Consider the following 21,640-nt stretch of genomic DNA (forward strand, 5'->3'; position numbering starts at 1 on the left):
TCGGATATTTTAATCTTTTTTGTTGTAATTCAAACTAATATTCCAATTCAAATTAAACCATTGGAATACGGATTTCCATCGATTCTATTACAACCTTACCGTCCTTTGGATGTGTGGCTGGATATTCCACATTGGCTTGATTATGGTCGATCCACTGAAGAATAACATCTCCAGCAGTTGGACTCCAAGTAAAAGTTACAGTTAACTCTCCTTCCGACATCTTTATAATCTTTAAAAAAAATGTGTCAAATAATTCTAATGGATAAAGTACTTCATTTTCCTTACTATTTATCTTTCTGTTATTGAGGGTATGACCTTCTATGGTTAACTCATTGGTTGTAGTCGAAGTCAATCGAATATGAGCCAGTGAAGAAATAAATGGGTATTCCATTCCAAACAAATTGTTGTTTCCTTTCTTTATGATGATAGCATTGACCTGTTTTGCAACATAATTTTCAATTGATTTTTTATTGATTTTCTGTCATAAGTTTGATAATCTGATTCTGATCAATCGTGATTAGCTATAACAATTCTAAAGTTCATGTATAAGTGTGCATGATTAGGAATCAATCATCCATCTTCAATAGTTACATTAATCTCTGCATTCTTGTTGAGGAGATTTAAATTTTTTTAGTCCTCTCATTCACAGGGAATGATTAGAACAGATAACTCTTGACCTTGTTCATGATTTATTAAGTATAAATTTATTAAGACAGTTCTAAGATAACTGTTACAGTAGCAACATTAAAGTCAATTGAATTAACATAGTCATCAGTTATAGTTATTTCTAATTCTTCCTAGTGATCAAAATGGGGAATAGATACGGGATGATGTGATACACGAATTATTTATGGCAGAAGAGTTATTCAATCTAATAATCAGGAAAGGTGTATATCCATAAGAATACATGGACTTGGAAGACATTTGAAGGATAGCAGCTTCCACCAAAAGAAGAATAAACTACAATCATGCACAACTGGTCTGGAAAAATTTAATATAAAATTTTTGGGAATATTATGATCTGTATTTAAAAGCAGATGTTCTGTTACTGCCTGATGTCATTGAGAATTTTAGAAAAAACGTGTATAAAAGCATTGATTTAGATCCATCTTGGTATTTTACTGCACCTGGTTTATCATAGGATGCATAGTTAAATATGACTAAACAAGCAATAGAATTTTTACACTATTCCGATCGATTTTTATGGTTGAAAAACGAATAAGAAGTGGTATATCACAGTGTTGTAAAGGAAATGTAAAAGTAAACAATAAACATATGAAAGATTACAACATAAAAAGATATTAAATTATTTAGCATATTGAGATGCTGACATTTTATATGGTTATGCTATGAGACAATATTTACCATATGGTGGATACGAATGGGGTAAATCAAGTAATTTTGATTGTGCAAAAAGAAACAAGATTTCGGATAATGCTAAAATTGGATATATTTTCTAAGTAGATCTAGAATATGCAAAAGAATTACATGATTTACATTAAGATTCGCCACTCCCTCCTGAAAATAAAATTGTATTTAACACTAAAGAAGGCAAATCGTTCACTACTCTGGGAAGCAAAAATAATTGTTTAGATCACTATAGAAATCTTCAACAGTATCTGTCTAAGAATGAAAATAACAAAAATACACAGAATCTTAAAATTCAATCAATCAGACTGGTTGAAAAAATATATAGAGTTAAACAGAGAAATGAGAATGAAAGCAAAGAATTTTTGAGAATGATTTTCACAAGTCAATGGATAATTCAGTGTTTGGGAAGACAATGGCAAATATATACGAAACAGGGTGGATATAAAAAATTTAGTCTGAGCTGCTCCAAAATGTGATAAATTTAAAGGGAGAGCGATATTTAATGAAAATCTTGTTCATATGAAAAAGACAAAAATTACATTTAATAAACCCATGTATGTTGGAATGAGTATACTTCATTTATCTAAAGAACTGTTGTATGATTTTTTCACTACAGAACCAAAATATGGGGCAACATTGTTTTGTTATCAAGATACAGACAATTACATTTATAATATACAGACTAAAGGTTTCTGTGAAGACATGACACAGATGATTGATTACTTTCATGTGACTAATTATACAACAGATAATATTTATGGTATTTCACAAGGAAACAAAAAAGTTTTAGAAAAAATGAAAAATGAGTTTAATGGAAAATAATAGTATTTTGTGGTTTAAGTGCAAAAATATATGCTTATAAAATTGGTGATAAAAAAAGAGAAAAATCTAAAGGTGTTAAGAAATATATTTTTAGAAACAGAATTAGTTTAGAAGATTGTAAAGATTATTTATTTAGCAGTATACAACAATGCAGGACAATGAATTTGATTTGAAGTGAAAAACATGAAAGCTATGCAGTTGATGTAGACAAAAAAGCAATGAGTTGTCACGATGAAAAAACATATGTATTGAAAAGTAAAATAAATACTTTACAATATGGACATTATTCATCATTATCATCTTCTGTACAGATCCCACATTCATAATCATTATATTCTTTAAAAAATAAACACCTTAATTCATGTGTACTATATATCATTTATGCTATTTTTTCAACAGTATAAACCCCTGTAGAATTTTTGTTGTTTTCTGAGTCAATTTATAAAATATCTAATTTAATAAGGAAAACATAAATAAAAAATTTTCCTTATAAATGGAGACTCTGGATATTGAAAAAGCTCTTCTCTTTTCTAAGGTAAACATAAAATCCATGGCACATTTCTTATGCAAATGAAATAAATTTACTAGTAGATTTTTATTATATTCTCTTTCTTCAAAAGCTCTACTTATTGAATGACAAACTTTTAAAAATAATGAATAGCTTTTAATGCAATTTTGTAATAGTTTTGGTAAGTTATTCATTAGCAAATTGTAATTTGCTATTTTTTTGCAGTCATAAAAAGGAGATAATCTGACTTTTATATTTCTTTCCATGTTTCTATATCAGTTTCCTCATGACTAACAAATCTTATTTTGTGTTCTGCATCTCTATACATAAGCTTTAAGACATCCATACAGTAAGTATGATCCTCATTTCTCAAATATTCTATAGTTAAAGATGGTTTAAAATATTCTTTGCAGATATTATATTCAACTTGTTCCCCTCTTAATTTATTATTTCTTTCAACGAAAAAGTCAAAATTTAATTCATCCCACACATTAGTCATATTGACAAGATTAAAAATCTATAGAGTTATTAAATTTTTAATCTATGTAAGTGGAATCCTTTTTGAGGAAGCTCAGTAATGCAAGCAGTTCTAATTATTTTAGAAAGGTTAGTGAGTTATAAGTCAATGGATCATATTACTTTACAGGTTGTGAATATTTGAATACTACACATGTAGAAAATATATGAATGGAGCTTGATAACGAATTTAAAATTATTTTACCAAACGGATATTATGAATTAACTAGTGGTTACAATTTTCAGTTTTTGAAGGTGGATGTGTTAAACTGAAATGAAAAGGAATGAGGTTGCTTAATAATACTGAGTTTTATAATCTTGAATTTTTACTCTGAATATGACTGTGCATTAGTTTACTTCAAAATCTACTAATAAATACGAATATGTTTCAGGCTACATTATTTTCTGTCATGTTTGTGTGCCTTATTGTACGGTTCTGTCAGCCCTGGGTATGTATCATGGTGTTATAACTTCTTCCAAAAGGATTCATTTATGTGTTAACTGTTATTGAGCTTTCTGTACGGGCAAATGGTGTAGTACATTTACACTTTCTCTCTTCCACCACTTGTTAGCAATGGAAGTGAAAAGGGGAATGTGGTATTCTGCTATGCTTTAGCAAATTGACGTAGCCTGCAAGCCCATGACCTCTATGCTGAAAAATATTCTCACACCAAAGTGCCCTGTAATAAGCTGTTCGACAGACTTTTCAGCATCTCAGGAACACAGGTACCTTGGAGGACTGATAGTAGAAGATCCCACCCAGTCTGCAGATGTAAACCAAGAAAGAGGGCGTCAAACCAATTCTGAATCGTCGTATGGCCAGGCATACTTGGCGATAGATTAAAAGGGCCATACGTGCTACCACATGATCACATTATCTGGACTTTCTCATTAATGTATTACCTACTTTGCTGGAGTCTGTACCACTGCTGCAAGGAGTACATATGTCTTCATACAAGATGGCGCACCAGCAGTCTTTCGTCACAATGTGTACGAACATCTGGTGCAGACATTTCAAGACCACTAGATTGGTGGAGGGGGCCCTCACACCTAGACTAGGTTATGGGGACACTTGAAAGAAATGGTCTATGCCACGCCAAGCAACGATGTGCGGACAGTACAGGGTCGCATCTTCAATGCATGCCAGCAGGTACAATAAGAATCGGGTATACTTCAAAGGTCGTGTCATACCTTACACCAGAAGGCAGAAGGGTGAACTGTCATAAATGGAAGCCACGTTGAACACCTCCTGTAAACACGTGTTTATCGCATAAAGTATGCATTTCCAGACCTATGTTTATTGGACTTACATTTCTTGTTTCGGTGAGTACTGCCACATCTCAAAGTATTCGAGTCATTTTTGAGCACTCTGTATATATAGCTTTACGTTTTTCGCTCCAGGACAGTGGTTAACATGAATGTTACATGATTATTCATTTTTTTCTAGTTTCTTTCTTCTTTTTCTTTTCCCAAAAGCACTTCTTCATTCTTTGGTTGTGTTTGTACTTCCTTTGGACCGTCCACACTTTGCTGTTTCCTTCTATTTTTTACTTCAAATTTCGTGTTCATAATGTTACTTTTGAATTTGTCTCTTTCATTTATCATTTTAATACTGATCCCTGTTTATTTTAGGTATTCTGCTATTTCATGAAATCAATTGGTTTTTTTTAACTGTGTGAGTGTGAATTGAGGAAGTCCAGTTAAAATGCCAAAATCCTTGAAGACTTACCCACAATATGACTGTGTGAACGCCACATGTTATTCTTTCTGCTATTTGATGAGTTACACCAGAAAATTATTCCCAATAACTGACTGAACGGAATCAGACAGAACATTGGGAGGTTAATGCGTTTGTTTTGAGGACTAGCAATAATACAGAGGAAAAGTATTTGAACTTATTTGTTTGAGCAGCTCAGTAATACCTTCCTTCGAATTAAAGTTTTCATCAATATGTACATCCAGAAATTTGGAGCATTCTAGCCCTTTTACTAAGTCCTGTTCTTGTTCTGGATTAATTATTGACGTGACAGTATGTTGTAAATAACTGAATATAGTGTGTCTTCTCAAAAATTTTGAGACACTCATTTTCAAAGAACCACTTAATGACAAACCTTTAACAGTTTCTTCTATCACTTTCTCTCTCTCTCTCTCTCAAAAGGGGAACTGTCTGCAAAAGTCACCGGTTCTGCTTAAGAATATTAAGTGGAGATCATTCAAATAGATAAAGAACTTCTTCCCTCGCCGTTTTTTTATTGTATCACAATTCTTAGATTGTGCAAAATTTACAATACCTCCAGTTCCTTCTGCAGATTTCATGTAGTCCACGTTCCACTTTCATATGATTCTGTGCTCCTGCGTACATCTGCAGGAACTTTCAAAATATGTTAATATATATGTTGCCGTAAGCTGCCCTGTAAAGTGTATATTGTGCACTCTTGTTTGATTGTCAGATCATTATCGGGAAATTTCCCACCTTAAGTAACTTCTGTACTGTTTATAGAGTGTGCTAAAGAAATTTGGTGATAACATTCAGGAAATTATCGAATTATACGTCTTACGCAATCTACTGCTGATAAGACAAGAAAAGCCCAATCTATTGGACGAAAGGTGCGACAGCTCTGGTGCGTCTGGAAATTCGTGGAAACCCTGATTCACTGCGTCTCCAGAGGTCCCTGTGCTGCCGTTCTTCATGGTATGAACTTACTGCCTGATAGCACGATTAATTACTAAATCTAATTTCTTCTGTTATTTGGATTAAAGCCCACTGGGACAAGGCAAGCTGTAGAAAACTTTAATGGCTTTTCATAACTATTTGCGACTCTGTTAGCTATAAAATTCGGTACCTTAAAACGTAAAACATTCAGTCTTAGTCGCGTGTGTGTGACGTAATGAAAGATTGTGGAGAGACATCTAATTGGTAGATGGAACATGTCAATGTTTGTTGCACTGTTGCATTGAAATCTTTTTATAATTGGCAACATAGGGAGGGACAAGCTTTCACACCATGTCTTTAGGTTGAAACGTTTCTCGTTCCCAAGTTGACTTAAGGGCCGAGTTTTTGTAACAAGGATTACTTCAGGGAGTACAAAACATCCTATCTAATAATCTCTGTGTTGATGCTGTCATTTTTCAAGTACACATTGTATTTTTCCTTGCAGCCGAGCAAATTATCTTTCAGCTCAAGTAAAATAACTATACTGCACCCTACAATTTTTGGACCACAGTACGATCATCACGGCAAATGTAATTATGTGAGAAAGGAAATGAAACATCAGAGTCCATAGTTTTTAAAAGAAGTATCGTGTAGCTTAGGATGTGACCTTATGGTGGGATAAGGGTCTTCGAAACGTGAAGACTAGAATGAAGTTATTTTGATTGTGACTGAGCTGTATTTGGTTCAAAGCTAACTTTTCACTCACTATACGTTTTTAACATTGCTATACTAAAAGAAGAAGATTAAAGCATTTATTGGTTCCTAATTTGAGGACAAATTAAGTATATTTACCATAGTACTTCAGCTCAAGGTTTTCTGGAACATGCATTCAGATTTGAATGTCTGAGGAGCAGAAGATTTTCGCCAAAGTTGAAAAAATGGATCGTTAGTATAATCTAAATATTTCCGTATGGTATCACAAACTGACCTTGCCAAACATCCCCAAAACATCTCACTATTTGGTGCAGTGACAATTTCGCTAGCAGTGTTTTGGGCGAACTAGTTTCCTGATGATCGGAGACGGTATTCAAAGTTTCCTGTTATGTCTGTGGTTATGCTTCGATAAAAATAAGTTGGAGGTTGACGTCTTTAGTGGCGTGGTAGGGCCCATCTGTAAGACAGTCACAGTTCTTTCTCTGGCGCCACATACTCGCCGTGTTGCCTGATTTCTATGGCTTTTGGAGAAGTCGCCGTAACTCTCTTGCCCCCGCAGAAGGGAAGAAATAAATAGTTGTTTTATTAGTATCCCTGCTCAGCTCGAAGTCAAGAGGATCACGGATCACACGTGTTTACAGCAAGACAGAGCTCCAACAAACTTTGATATTCAGATGCGTGAGTTCATCGAGAAACAACTTCGGGCCTACTGTAGTAGATGTGGTACAGCAACATCTCCAGCCCCACTGAAATGGGCACCTTCAAGCCCAGACCTTACCACGCCAGACAGGTCATTATCGGGGAAGAATCATTTCCTTTTTGGCTCAACGTCAGTACAAGATTAGTGAAGTATTGCACACAAATCTCCAGGAATCCTTCCCAAGTATAGCTCCTGAGATGCTCCACAAGGTGTCAACAAGCACATGGAAACTCATAGATCACTGCGTAAGGCACGAAACTGCGCGTACGGATGAACAGGATATGTAACATTTATATGTAAGTACTCCAATATACAGATAGCGTTTTACCAAGAGTTAGGTAGAAGCATTCACTATAGCTGCTGCTTCAACTGCTATGACCACCACTGCCCTCCCCAGTTTAATCTGCAAGTCCACGTTCTATTTAATTTTCAGTGCACACTTAACTCTCGACTCTTTGAGCATGTAGCGTATACCAGGTGGCCAGCTATCAGCCTGTAAGTTAATCCAATGGATCGTACAGTATATGTCGGATGTGAGACTGTGAACGATTGTCAGCGGAAGATAATCTGAAATCGGGAGCTGTGGCAAATGTACGTCGGGTCTAGATATTGCTGGTACATGGTTGGGGAGAATGAAGTGTCCCTGGCAAGAGCTTCTCAGTGTCACACGGATCACTCGGCTGCGATGGTGCTGGGACGCAACTGTTGGTAATCAATGGACGACAACTCCCAGACACTGTCCTGAAGAAGTTCTGCTGCAACTCGAGGTGGTAGCTACGCACCATCATCCAGAAACACACGGTAAGGGCTGCAACAGAAGACAACAGAGTCGAGATATCAACACTTTACATTCTGCTCTGATGATTGTGTCGCTCTGACTCATAACTGGGTTACACAAAGCTGTTTTCAGTTCTTCCATATGTCTTATTAAATCTTTCCAAGTGGATCTTTCAGTTCAGGGAAAATACAATAGTACTGGGACACGTAATCTTCATTCACACAGTTTCAACAACAGAGAGCATCTAATTTAGATGTTGTTTCTGAGAGAGCAGTTGCGATGAGCAATAACAGGTCACGTTCACACAGTCTCAACAGTATAGTTCAGTAGACCTGAATCTAGAGTACCAGATAATAGGTGAGATGAACACAGTGTCAGCTCATCTACACAAAGTCTCAATAACGCTGTGCAGTGAATTTCGATCCAGTGTCCCAGCCAACAGTCATGAGGGACACTGGTGGCTTTTGTTCACACAGCCAAGAGAACGCACTACAGTGGACGTGGCATTGGCATCATATCCAACAGCCTAGTTGGACAGTGACAGTGACTGGAATGATTGTGGCATCCAGGCCAGCGGCTGATATGGATCTGGAGGCTTGCAAAGTCTGGACAACACAAGCTAGTAGGTGTGGATGACATTTTACGGTGCATTTAAATGGACACAAAGAGCACTCATCCCAGACAATGCAGTGGAGCAGTCTTGGATCGGGTGTCCCAGGCTTCAGTAGATATGAGCACGATGGTCTCAGGTTCACAAAGTCTGAAAACAACAGAACCCAGTGGAACTATGTCTGCTGCCTCTTTCAGCATTCGAGCTGGACACTGAAGGTTCATGGTCTCATATGCTGGAAAACGCAAGTCGGCACTCGTGGATCTGGCACCCCATCCAGTGGCTGAAATGCTCAACATGGGGCAACAGTCATGAAATTGATTTCCAACGCAGCAATTGAGGCGCCGAGTCACTGACAGTTTTTATTAAGAGACTCTGAACAATAACGTTCAGTACATTTGGATCTAGTTTCTCAGCTATTAGCTGAAACAGAAACAATGGGTCTCAAAAAAATGGTTCAAATGGCTCTGAGCACTATGGGACTTAACTGCTGTGGCCATCAGTCCCCTAGAACTTAGAACTACTTAAACCTAACTAACCTAAGGACATCACACACATCCATGCCTGAGGCAGGATTCCAAACTGCGACCATAGCGGTCACGCAGTTCCAGGCTGTAGCACCTAGAACCGCATGGCCACTCTAGCCGGCAATGGGTCTCATTCAGTAGTATGAATCACAAATGACTTAAGCCCGAAGACCCAGCCACCAGTTGCATATTCGGGCCTGCTGTCACACGGACTCCATATCATGGTGTAGCAGATGTGGATCTTGGCCTTCCAGAGAGAAATAGACTGCACAATTCAATAGTCATGAAACTAGTGTTCCAGTCAGCAGGTGAGATGGGCATTAATGCTTCCTTTCCACCAAGTTGTCGACATGGACTCTTGAGGCTCTTGTTAATGCAGTTTAAACAACAGTGGATGTGACTCTATGATCGTAAGTTGCAGTTGTACACTGGAGACTCGCAATCGTACAGACTGAGTATCACAGAGTAGAGAAACTTAATCTGGTGTTCCAGCCAGATGAGATTAAGCCTTCAGAGAACTGTTTACAGCTGCAAAGAACGATTTAAAGGCAGCGTTTATAAGAGTTGCCTTCCAACTGTTCTCTCACTTTGTCATTACAGTAATGAGTTCTCTTCAGTGGGCGTGAGTCTTTGGGTATTTCTCCTTTTTCATATGTATAGGCCGGCCTCTGTGGCCGAGCGGTTCTAGGCGCTTCAGTCTGGAACCACTAGGCTGCAAGTCATGGAACAAACAACATCATATGTTTTCATCGTGTTAACAATGTCGAATTTTGTACCAGAAAGCCGGCCAGAGTGGCCGAGCTGTTCTAGGCGCTACAGTCTGGAACCGCGCGACCGCTACGGTCGCAAGTTCGAATCCTGCCTCGGGCATGGATGTGTGTGATGTCCTTAGGTTAGTTAGGTTTAAGTAGCTCTACGTCTAGGGGACTGATGACCTCAGATGTTAAGTCTCATAGTGCTTAGAGCCATTTGAACCATTTACGAGGTGTGGCTAGAAAAAAACCGGACTAGTACTGGTGAAACAATAAAACGAATGCAATAAGGCTGAAAGTCGCATGGCCTGTCACGTGACTCTCGCTCCGCCTACTGCTCGAGTTTCATCTACCTCCTGCACTCAGTCTGCCCGTGGCGTCTGTTTTAAGTAGTTGACGTTTTGTCTGTGCGTCGGAAAATGTTGAGTGTACAGAAAGAACAGCGTGTTAACATCAAATTTTGTTTCAAACTAGGAAAATCTGCAAGTGAAACGTTTGTAATGTTACAACAAGTGTACGGCGATGATTGTTTATCGCGAACACAAGTGTTTGAGTGGTTTAAACGATTTAAAGATGGCCGCGAAGACACCAGTGATGACACTCGCACTGGCAGACCATTGTCAGCAAAAACTGATGCAAACATTGAAAAAATTGGTAAACTTGTTCGACAAGATCGCCGTTTCACAATCAGAGCAGTGTCTGAGTTAACAGGAGTTGACAAGGAAAGTGTTAGGCAGATTCTTCATGAAAGTTTCAACATGAACAAAGTGTGTTCAAAAATGGTTCCAAAGTGTCTCACAATTGAACAGAAGGAACGCCGAAGAATGATTTGTTCTGACATCCTGGAAAACATTGAAAGTGATCCCACCTTCTTACAAAATGTTATTACTTGCGATGAATCGTGGTTTTTTACTTACGATCCCGAAACTAAACGCCAATCGATGCATTGGAAAACTCATGGTTCTCCACGACAAAAAAAAGCACGAATGTCAAAATCGAAATTCAAGGCAATGATGATTGTTTTTTTTTTTTGACATCAAAGGGATTGTGCACATTGATTGGGTACCAGAGGGACAAACAGTGAATCAGCATTACTACATTAGCGTCCTGGCTACCCTACGTGAGCGAGTACGGAGAAAACGGAACGATTTGTGGAGAAAAAAGTCATGGATCCTTCACCAAGACAATGCCCCAGCTCACAATGCGTTGTCAGTGAAGACGTTTTTGGCAAAACACAACATTCCCTTCTTAGATCATCCACCCTACTCACCTGATTTGGCCCCCTGTGACTTTTTTTCTTTTCCCTAAAGTCAAGTCAGCTTTGAAAGGAACTAGATTTGAGACTGTTGAAGCAGTAAAAGAAAAAGCGACGGAAGTAATGTATGGACTTACCGAAAATGATCTGCAGCATTGCTACGAACAGTGGAAAATTCGTATGGAGCGGTGTAGAGACCGAGGAGGAGAGTACATTGAAGGAGATAACATGAAATTGTAAATAATTGTAAATAAATGTTTTTTCCAGCATCAGTCCGGTTTTTTTCTAGCCGCACCTCGTATGTATATAGACTAAAGCAGCGAGTGAAAAATTGTACCACGGCCAGAAATAGAACATAGGTCTCCTGCTTTCTAGACAGGTGCATTACATACTAAGCAACCACTGCACACCAGTTCACACAGATGCACCGATTACCCTGGTACGTCTCCCTCTTAGATCCAAAGTAGACTGGGGTGGCATTAAGAATTTGACTCGAGGAGGGAGGCACGCCACGGTAATCGGTGTAGTTGTGTTAACTGCTGTGCCAAGGTGGCTTAGTGGCTAACCCCAGCAGGAGACCCGAGATCGATTCCCAGCATTGGTACAAATTTTCACTCTTTGCTTCAGCTTACATAAATAAAATATCTGTATGAGACTGGTAAAGTCTCTGAAATGGTCTCATTTCCTATGGATACTACTTGCTGTTGGCAACTTCACACATCAACCTGCTATGGCCTCTAAACAAATTGTGTACATAATTGCTCATTGCTATATAGCATCATACAGTGTATCAGACTTGCATGCAGTGGGGAACTACACCTCCGGACAAAATAAGTGAAGCGCTCAGGAGAGGACGAGGAAACAAAATGAAAGTTCAAGGGTTGAAAAAATATGCAGTTACATCTAGTCAAATGGCGTTGCAGCCCCCAGACCACCTACGTATTCGCCAACCATGGTCATCTAGGTTAGTGTGGAACTGGGCTTCATTGCTGAACATTAGTACAGAATCGGGATTCATTGCTGAACACAATGTGACGCCACTCATCAGCAGTCCAACTTCCCTCTCACAGCACCACTCCAAACGCAGTAATTTATGTTGTGGTGTTAAAGGCAGCCTAGATATGGAATGGTAGTTCTGTAGTCCGGCTCTGCTCGCCTTTTCCCAGTGGTACCAGATGGCGCAGAATGTAGCAGGGAGTCCATTACTTACTTGTATGAAGATGGTATCTGTTCTTTCGGACCATGGGCGCTCTAGAATGAAATGATAATTGAATCAAGGCATTACGCTGTCGACAGGCGTTGATATACATCAACGGGGACAGTTGAAAATGTGTGCCCCAACCGAGACTTGAACCCGGGATCTCTTGCTTGCATGGCAGACACTCAATCCATCTGAGCCACCGACGGCACAGAGGATAGTGTGACTGCAGGGATTTATCACTTGCACGCTCTCCGTGACACCCGCATTTCCAACTTAATGTCCGCACGCTACATTCGTAGTGCCCCTGCCCATTATACTCATTACTCGCTGTAGACAATCTTACCGATTCCTGTAAGAGTTCGGGCAATGGATCTGCTGCCAGTAATGAGTGTAATCGGCAGGGGCACTACGAATGTAGTGTGTGGACATTAAGTTGCGAGTGTGGGCATCATGTGGAGCGTGCAAGGGATAAATCCCTGCAGTCGCACTATCCTCTGTGCCCTCGGTGGCTCAGATGGATAGAGCGTCTGCCATGTAAGCAAGAGATCCTGGGTCCGAGTCCCGGTCGGGGCACATATTTTCAACTGTCCCCGTTGATGTATATCAGCGCCTGTCGACAGTGTAGGGTCTTGATTTAATTATCCTCCCATTACTTGTTGTCCAATGGCACGATATGCAGTTCTCCCTTGCGTTGCCATATACGGTCAATCGTAACCTTGGCGACGAATATACTTGTCCTCAAGCTCCCATGCAGTCCAGCACTGGGCCATTGTCATATCTCGATGCCCAGAAATCTGGAAACTGTAGGATTCGATCATTCAGCCAAATGGAGACCCACGATGAAGCCCTTTTCAAAGTCTGACAGGTGCCAATGACACTGTCTCGCACAAGCACCAGGCATCTCCATGTTCTTCACAGTGATCACTCAGTATACGATGCTGTTCATGCCCTGATGATTCATCTTCCCCTGCCGATGTCGTTTCGTGCAAAAAAATGGTTCAAATGCGTCTGAGCACTATGGGGCTTAACATCGGAGTTCATAAGTCCTCTAAAACTTAGAACTACTTAAACCTAACTAACCTAAGGACATCACACACATCCATGCCCGAGGCAGGATTCGAACCTGCGACCGTAGCAGTCGCGCGGTTCTCGGACTGAAGCACCTAGAACCGCTCGGCCACCGCGGCCGGCCTCGTTTCGTGCAGCCGCCAACATCTAACCATATGCACAATGTTACACTGCTGGGAATATGCTTATATTGTGAATAGATTAATGTACTCCATCACCTCGGTCCTTAATACATTATTTACTACACTTTTATCTCGTTTTAATTACTGATGTCGCTCATTGTTACACCCCGTCACATATTAACTTACTTACATGTCAATGGACATAGATGAATGATTTAAGGGATTGATGTTTTGCAAAGGGTCTATGCCACCAATCTGGTGTGTTCAGAGGCGTTTGCAAGATGAGCTTACTGAAAATTATTACCATGCAGTAAGCCAGCAGGGGAATATCGGGCTTAAGACGACTTACAGCACATTTGTTTGGTTTTCTCAGACAATTTCGTTATGGGCAACTGAATCACCTTTAATACATCTTGCCTAGTGACCGAGTATAACAAAAAGCGAAAATAATGCTTAAAACGAGGTGACAGTACAGAAAATAATGTATTAAACACTGAAATGAGAGAGTGTGTACTCTATTACATTCGTAATACAGGTGTATTTCCAGCAGGGTAGCGTGGCGCATATAGTTAGGCATTGCGGGTTGCATAAAACGGGATCGGTAGGGGCAGCCGAATTACCCTGTGTGAGGTAATTGGTGAGTTGTGGCGCCTTGGAAATATTTCTGTTCGGAGTTGGGACGACCGCACGGGCCGCTCTGGCAGCCGGAGCCAGGCAGCAAACACGTGATGTCGAACGTTAGCCGGACGAGAGGGGTGGCCCCAGCGCATGGTCCAGCCGCGTGGCTGAGAATTCTGCCGTGACGAGGACGGTGCTTTGTGTCGATGAAGGAGATGACTATGCCGGGAGTGTCAAAGATGGCAGACTTTGTGGAACCATAGTAGCAGACATTTCACAGTTCGCATAGAAATTAATAGTAGCCAGATCAATCATGATACCTCAAAAAGAAACATCTACATTACCATTAATTGCACTACTATTCTGATGGTGTAATCAGATTTTCAATACCTTTTATTAATCTCAAGTTCAGTATCTGACGGTAATCTATAAAAGTAACACCCAGCAACGAATTTCAAAAATCTAAACGATTCCGTCGATCCACATGTCTTTAGAAAGCTATTAGTGTAAACCTAAATTGGAATGAATTAGAGGCATGTAACTTGAATAGTATATGAGTTATTGGAGGTCAAAGTGGCTGAGTACTACTAATCGCGTCAGGCCATAAGTATTCCACAGTTACACAAAAAAACGGTAGTAGCATGCTTATATATATATTTATATTTATTCGTCTATGGCTTTGTTTCTATCTGATATACAGGGTGAACAGTATTTAAACCGACAAACTCTGGGAGGTTCTAGGGGACATCAAAACAAATATTTTTCCCTAATGTCATTTTTTCCTATGAGGAGTATTTAAACCGGTAGAGGAAGATTTCTCTGGCGGCAAATTAATTAAACCAACAAACACTTTTCCATTTTTTATGACCAAGAGACAACAACTAGGTAGCAGATACGGCCCAAGTGAACAGTCTCCAACAACACCGACCCACACATTAACTTGATGAGCGCTAGTAACTGTGGCATGTGGGTTATCCTCACTCCAAACATGCAAATTGTGCATGTTGAAGACTCCATCACGCCCGAACGTTGCTTAATCGGTAAACAACACAGAGGATGGAAACGTAGGAAGCATTTCACTCTGTTCCAGGTACCACTGCGAAAACTGTGCTCTGGGTGGATAATCAAGTGGTTCCAGGTTGTGGACACGCAGTAAGTGAAATGGACGTAACAATTGCTCTCGAAGGACTGTTCTTACATTCGTCTGATTCGTCCCCATGTTACGTGCAATTGCATGAGTGCTGATCCCGCTCCACATGCTGCAAGACAGCTTCCTCAAATTGCCGCGTTCTTCCTGTGCGACGGCATCCCTGTCGAGGTAATCTGCTAAACGACCTGGTCTCACTCAGACGTTGGTACACAGCATCAAAGGTCGTATGATGCGGGATACGGCGATTAGGATATTGTTGTTGATAAACCCGCTGTGCAGCTCGTCCGTTGTGGAGCGCTATGTAGTACGCACCAACCATATCAGTGTACTCACTCCAAGTGTATCGCTCCAATAGTAAACAGACACAAGGCACTACTACACTGGTGGACAGCAGTTGCCTACAACTGAAGAGCGTAATACGGCCTCCAACGGTTTAAATAATCCTCGTAGGAAAAAATGACACTAGGGAAAAATATTTGTTTTGATGTCCCCTACAACCTCCCAGAGTTTCTCGGTTTAAATACTTTTCACCCTGTATACTATTCATAAAGAAATTGGTTAAATATTTACTGTGTTTTAGAAAGGACAGACATTAAGCTACTGGCTTACCTTTCGTTGCTATTCCTTTGATACATGTTTATTTAATTTGTTTATGTATTTAATAACGTGTGTTAGATTGTGTTTATGGTCCAGCTGCAGGAATATTTATTTAATATCAAGTTATTTAAATGTAAATCCAGTTTCGAAATGTTTCAATATATTTGTGAGTGTACGTTGGCTTGGAGATATGGAGGGAGTGTTCTAGCCAATCGCAGCACTCGTTCCTAAGAGAGACGTATGAAGGTTGTGGAGGAGCATTGTTTCCGGAGAGAACATGTAATTCTGGGCAGTGCGGCAGTTCTGGACGAGACGGCACAGGACACGGGAAGTGCTGGACGCGACAGTTGGCGGAAAGATTTAGACAGTGTGGAGCAGTTTTTCGCGTTATTTGGACTAATGGAGCTATGCAGATGTTTGTAAGAACGACAATGACATAACACTCCATGTTAATGTAATACTACCGCCTTCTGAAGAAGATAGATTTAAATCTATCGAAACCTAGGTAAAGATTACTTTATCCTTTGCAACTTGTCGGCTGTTTTTAATCTTATTACGTGGAACCCTTGCTGTTGCGCAGCTATGTTTAAAATAAAGATAGAAATATTTCGGAGTGCCGACCTGTGCTCTTGTGTGATTTCCGTGGCTTCTGCAGTGAAGTCGAAGTATGCGTTCGGAAGTGAATATATCGCTAGCTATGTTGTTGTCCATAACTAATTACGTGATGCAGGAATCTATGGTTTCCCTGTTATTCAACTTATATTTTATTTAATTGCTGGACCATCGACACCAATGAGTGTTTTGCAGAAATGTACCACATTCTCAAAAGTAATTCAACTATCATACTCATCATTTAAAGTCGTTAAGATAGTACCTGCAGATTTCATTTATTTGCAATCTTTCATTTATAAATTTATATGTTACTTTCATATTTCGCAATTGCCGAGTGATAGAAACGTTCGACCATTCGATTCATGTGTGTATTCTTATCGTATACTATAGACTCAGTGGTATTTGACCTGTAATGTGGCAACTACGTATCCAAGCCCCTAGACAACGAAACCAGACAAAACTTTTAAAATTTCAACGTTGAGTCGGAGGGTACATAGTTGTGGGCAACACCTCACCTCATTTATTTTTATTATTTGAAAGCCCGCACCATATACCGTACAAAGACTTGTGATAACTCTAAACGCGAAAAACACTAATGCACTCTGTTGGTCGTTCTACAATTCACACAGCATTGCAGCTTCAATCATAATACATACCTGCCAATGGTGGATATGTGTATGAAGTTACACTGACATCCAACCATGTGTTATAGGTAGTCACTTTTTTGTCAGGCGGTATATAATGAGTCCTGTCACAGATATACACTACTGGCCATTAAAATTGCTACACCACGAGGATGACGTGCTACAGACGCGAAATTTAACCGACTGGAAGAAGGTGCTGTGATATGCAAATGATTAGCTTTTCAGAGCATTCACACAAGGTTGGCGCCGGTGGCGGCACCTAAAACGTGCTGACATAAGGAAAGTTTCCAACCGATTTCTCATACACAAATAGCACTTTACCGGCGTTGCCTGGTGAAACGTTGTTGTGATGCCTCGTGTACGGAGGAGAAATGCGTACCATCACGTTTGCGACATTGATAAAGGTCGGATTGTAGCCAATCGCGATTGCGGTTTATCGTATCGCGACATTGCTGCTCGCGTTGGTCAAGATCCAATGACTGTTGGCAGAATATGGAATCGGTGGGTTCAGGAGGGTAATACGGAACGCCGTGCTGGATCCCAACGGCGTCATATCACTAGCAGTCGAGATGACAGGCATCTTATCCGCATGTCTCAATACCTGAGTCAACAGATGGGGATGTTTGCAAGACAACAACCATATGCACGAACAGTTCGACGACGTTTGCAGCAGCATGAACTATCAGCTCGGGGACCATGGCTGCGGTTACCCTTGACGCTGCATCAGAGACAGGAGCGCCTGCGATGGTGTAGTCAACGACGAACCTGGGTGCACGAATGGCAAAACGTCATTTTTTCGGATGAATCCAGGTTCTGTTTACAGCATCTTGATGGTCGCATCCATGTTTGGCGACTTCGCGGTGAACGCACATTGGAAGCGTGTATTCGTCATCGCCATACTGGCGTATCACCCGGCGTGATGGTATGAGGTGCTATTGGTTACACATCTCGGTCACCTCTTGTTCGCTTTGACGGTACTTTGAACAGTGGACGTTACATTTCAGATGTGTTACGACCCGTGGCTCTACACTTCATTCGGCCCCTGCGAAACCCTAAATTTCAGCAGGATAATGCACGACCGCATGTTGCAGGACCTGTACGGGCCTTTCTGGATACAGAAAATGTTCGACTGCTGTCCTGGCCAGCACGTTCTCCAACTCTCTCACCATCTGAAAACGACTGGTCAATGGTGGCCGAGCAACTGGCTCGTCACAATACGCCAGTCACTACTCTTGATGAAATGTGGTGTCGTGTTGAAGCTGCATCCAAGGTCTGTTTGACTCATTGCCCAGGCGTATCAAGGCCGTTATTGCGGCCAGAGGTGGTTGTTCTGGGTACTGATTTCTCAGGATCTATGCACCCAAGTTGCGTGAAAATGTAATCACATGTGAGTTCTAGTATAATATATTTGTCCAATGAATACCCGTTTATCATATGCATTTCTTCTTGGTGTAGCAATTTTAATGGCCAGTAGTTGCACAAGTAGAGATCCTCTATCCGCTATTGTCTTACTTTTGTGGGAAGCTCGGTCCTACTACAGAGGTCTCTCACCTATGCCGAGAATGTTTGCAGCCAGAACGAAGTAGCCGGTCCGAACGGAGCCAGTGAAGAACAGGTCTGTCAGCACCAGCCAGAAGTAGACCAGGTAGGCCCCGGTCACCACGACGTGGCCATGCAACCAGCACTGCACCAGATCTCGGCAGGGCTGCACAGACAGAGAAAAGATTTATCGATAAATACTAAACATCGAAATCTTTTAGGTAGTTTCGCGGGTACATACGAGGGAAATCCCAAAAGTAAGGTCTCCTATTTTTTATATATACATAGACCTGTTTATTTCTACAATGGTTTACATCAGTTTACAACTTGAACATTTAGCTATTTTTCGACTTAATTACCATTTTTGTCGATGCATTTTTATAGGAGTTGTGGCAGTTTTTGTATGCCCATGTCATACCAGCTCGCCGCCATGCTGTTCAGAAAGTTATGAACCTCTTCTTTCATCTCGTCGTCGGAACTGAGTCGCTGGGACCACAATTAACGCTGACAGGTGCTGTGAGACTCTGAAAAAACTCAAACGGGCAATTCAGAACCGGAGAAGAGGAATGTTGAGCAAGAGCGTACACATTCTCCATGACAACGCTCGCCCACACATCGCTCAACAAACCGTTGCTCTCCTGCAACAGTTTCAGTTGAACATAATCACCCACCCACCCTATAGTCGTGTCTTGGCGCGCAGTGACTATCACCTGCTCACTAGGTTAAAAGTATATTTGGCCGGAAAGCGATTCAGCTCCAACGACGAGGTGAAAGAAGAGGTTCATAACTTTCTGAACAGCATGGCGGCGAGCTGGTATGGCATGGGCATACAAAAATTGCCACAGCGTCTACAAAAATGCATCGACAGAAATGGGGATTATGTCGAAAAATAGCTAAATGTTCAAGCTGTAAATTGATGCAAACCATTGTAAAAATGAACAGATCTATGTACTTATAAAAAAATAGGAGACCTTAATTTTGGGATTACCCTCGTACATCGATATTGCACTCTTGGTATATCGACCATGTTAATAAATGGCCTGTATATCATGGTTATAATTCCATTTCCTATACTCTTTTCTGAGTGGCCATTATATTTGTAGCGTCTGTTCTTCTGAACATAGCCAACAGGATAGACGCATTTTGATAGTGCAACCACTATGAATCAAGAAACAAAGGAATTAAATACATTTGTTGTCAGTGGACATTAATTTATATCAATGAGGCAAGCAGAAAATTTGTGCTGGAGTGCGATTCGAATCTGGATCTCCTGCTTGTTAGGCACCTTGCGGACGCAATTTCAGATATTCTGTTGAACTTGACGTGAGGTCTACCATCGGAATTTCTAAATTCATTGGGAGCAGTGCCAACCATACTACTATTGAAGTTGGAGTGCAGAATCTGTGAGAGAGCCGATATACCATCGGACATTCGGAAAAATATCATCCATACTATTCCGAAGACAGCAAGAAGAGATTAGTGCGAGAACTATCGAACAGATAACTTAACAGCTCATGTATAAAAGTCGCTGACAAGAATAATTTACAGAAGAATGAAAAAGAAAACTGAGGAACTGTTAGATGACGATCGGTTTGGCTTTAGTAAAGGTAAAGGCACCAAGAGGCACTTCTGACGATCCGCTTGCTAATGGAAGCAAAACTGAAGGAAACGTAACACAGATTCATGGAATTTTTCGACCCGGAAAGAGAGATCGACAATGTGAACAGGTGCAAGATTTTCGAAATTCCGAGAAAAATAGGTTCCAGCTACAGTGATAGACGGTTAATGCACGAGGGCTATGCAGAAAGAAACAGACATTTTGAAATTAATAAGAAATTAACAGTATAGAAAACCCTAATTTTATTACATTCATTTTGAAGGTTCACTTTTAAACTATTTTTCTACATGATCGCCGTTCAGATTGGGGCAGTTACCATACCATGATAAAAGTTTTTCAATATCGTCTCTGTACAGGTTTGCCGCCTACGATTGCAGCCATTGGTTTATGACGTCATGCATCTCGGCGTCACTATCAGATTCATTGCTGGGAAGAGCTAGTAATCACTCAGCGTCTAATCCGGGTTGTATGGTGGATGATCGAAAACCTCCCATCCAAAACACCAAAGGAACTCTTAACTTTGTCGGTGTTTGACAACAGGTTTGCAGTGTCTTACCAACAAGAACTTAATCACAGAATGCACCTCACGAATGGCGGGATTTTCTATTGCAATGCACATGTTAATACGCCACAGAAAGCATAGCAGCAGAGGCACAGACAGTACGCTATCAACGCTGGGTATATACTGAGTGTAGCAATGCTACAGCACCAATATGACGTCTGTAGCCCCGCCCACTGCTGCAATAGAGCAAAACGCCTATTACGTGCTGGGTAGCCCATATACAAAATGTACTGTACTAAAAGCAAAAGAGAACAATAAGACTGGAAGACTAAGAACAAAATGCTCGGATTAGAAAGGGTGTAAGACAGGGATGTGGTCTTTCTCCCCTACAATTCCCGTCTATACATTGATCAGCAGAACACTGTGACCACTTACCTACTGTCGATATAATCCCGTCCAGGAGATAGCAGCGTCACCTGGCGAGGAATGACTGCTAGTCAGACACACTCACGGTGCATACAGAGTCAGTGACTGTGCTGTCCATGTGTAGAATGGGGAAGGTGCGGGATCTATCTGAGTTTGACGGCACGAGCATTTTGGAAACTGCAAGACTTGTCGGGTGTTCGAGGAGTCCTGGGAGGCGGGGTGACGAAACCAAGGTGAAACTACGTCCAGATGTCTTGGGGTTGGGCGGCCACCCCGTATTACAGATATCGGACGTTGTAGGCTGGGCCCACTGGTAAAACAGGCCAGGCAGCGAACT

At 40.8% G+C, this 21,640-nt stretch overlaps 1 protein-coding gene across 1 annotated transcript in view; it reads right to left on the minus strand.

The window, feature by feature from the left end:
* Positions 1–2,396: 2,396 nt before the first annotated feature.
* The window catches only part of LOC126210554 (uncharacterized), a 68,005-nt gene continuing 48,761 nt past the window's right edge, over positions 2,397–21,640 (minus strand). The window contains exons 5-6 of the mRNA XM_049939811.1: positions 18,770–18,923; positions 2,397–8,092 (exon numbers count right to left, since the gene is read on the minus strand). Coding sequence (XP_049795768.1) covers positions 7,887–8,092; positions 18,770–18,923 — 360 coding nt within the window. The 3' untranslated portion in view covers positions 2,397–7,886. The remainder of the gene's footprint in view (positions 8,093–18,769; positions 18,924–21,640) is intronic.

This window comes from Schistocerca nitens, chromosome 10 (genome assembly GCF_023898315.1).
Source record: "Schistocerca nitens isolate TAMUIC-IGC-003100 chromosome 10, iqSchNite1.1, whole genome shotgun sequence".
NCBI lineage: Eukaryota > Metazoa > Arthropoda > Insecta > Orthoptera > Acrididae > Schistocerca > Schistocerca nitens.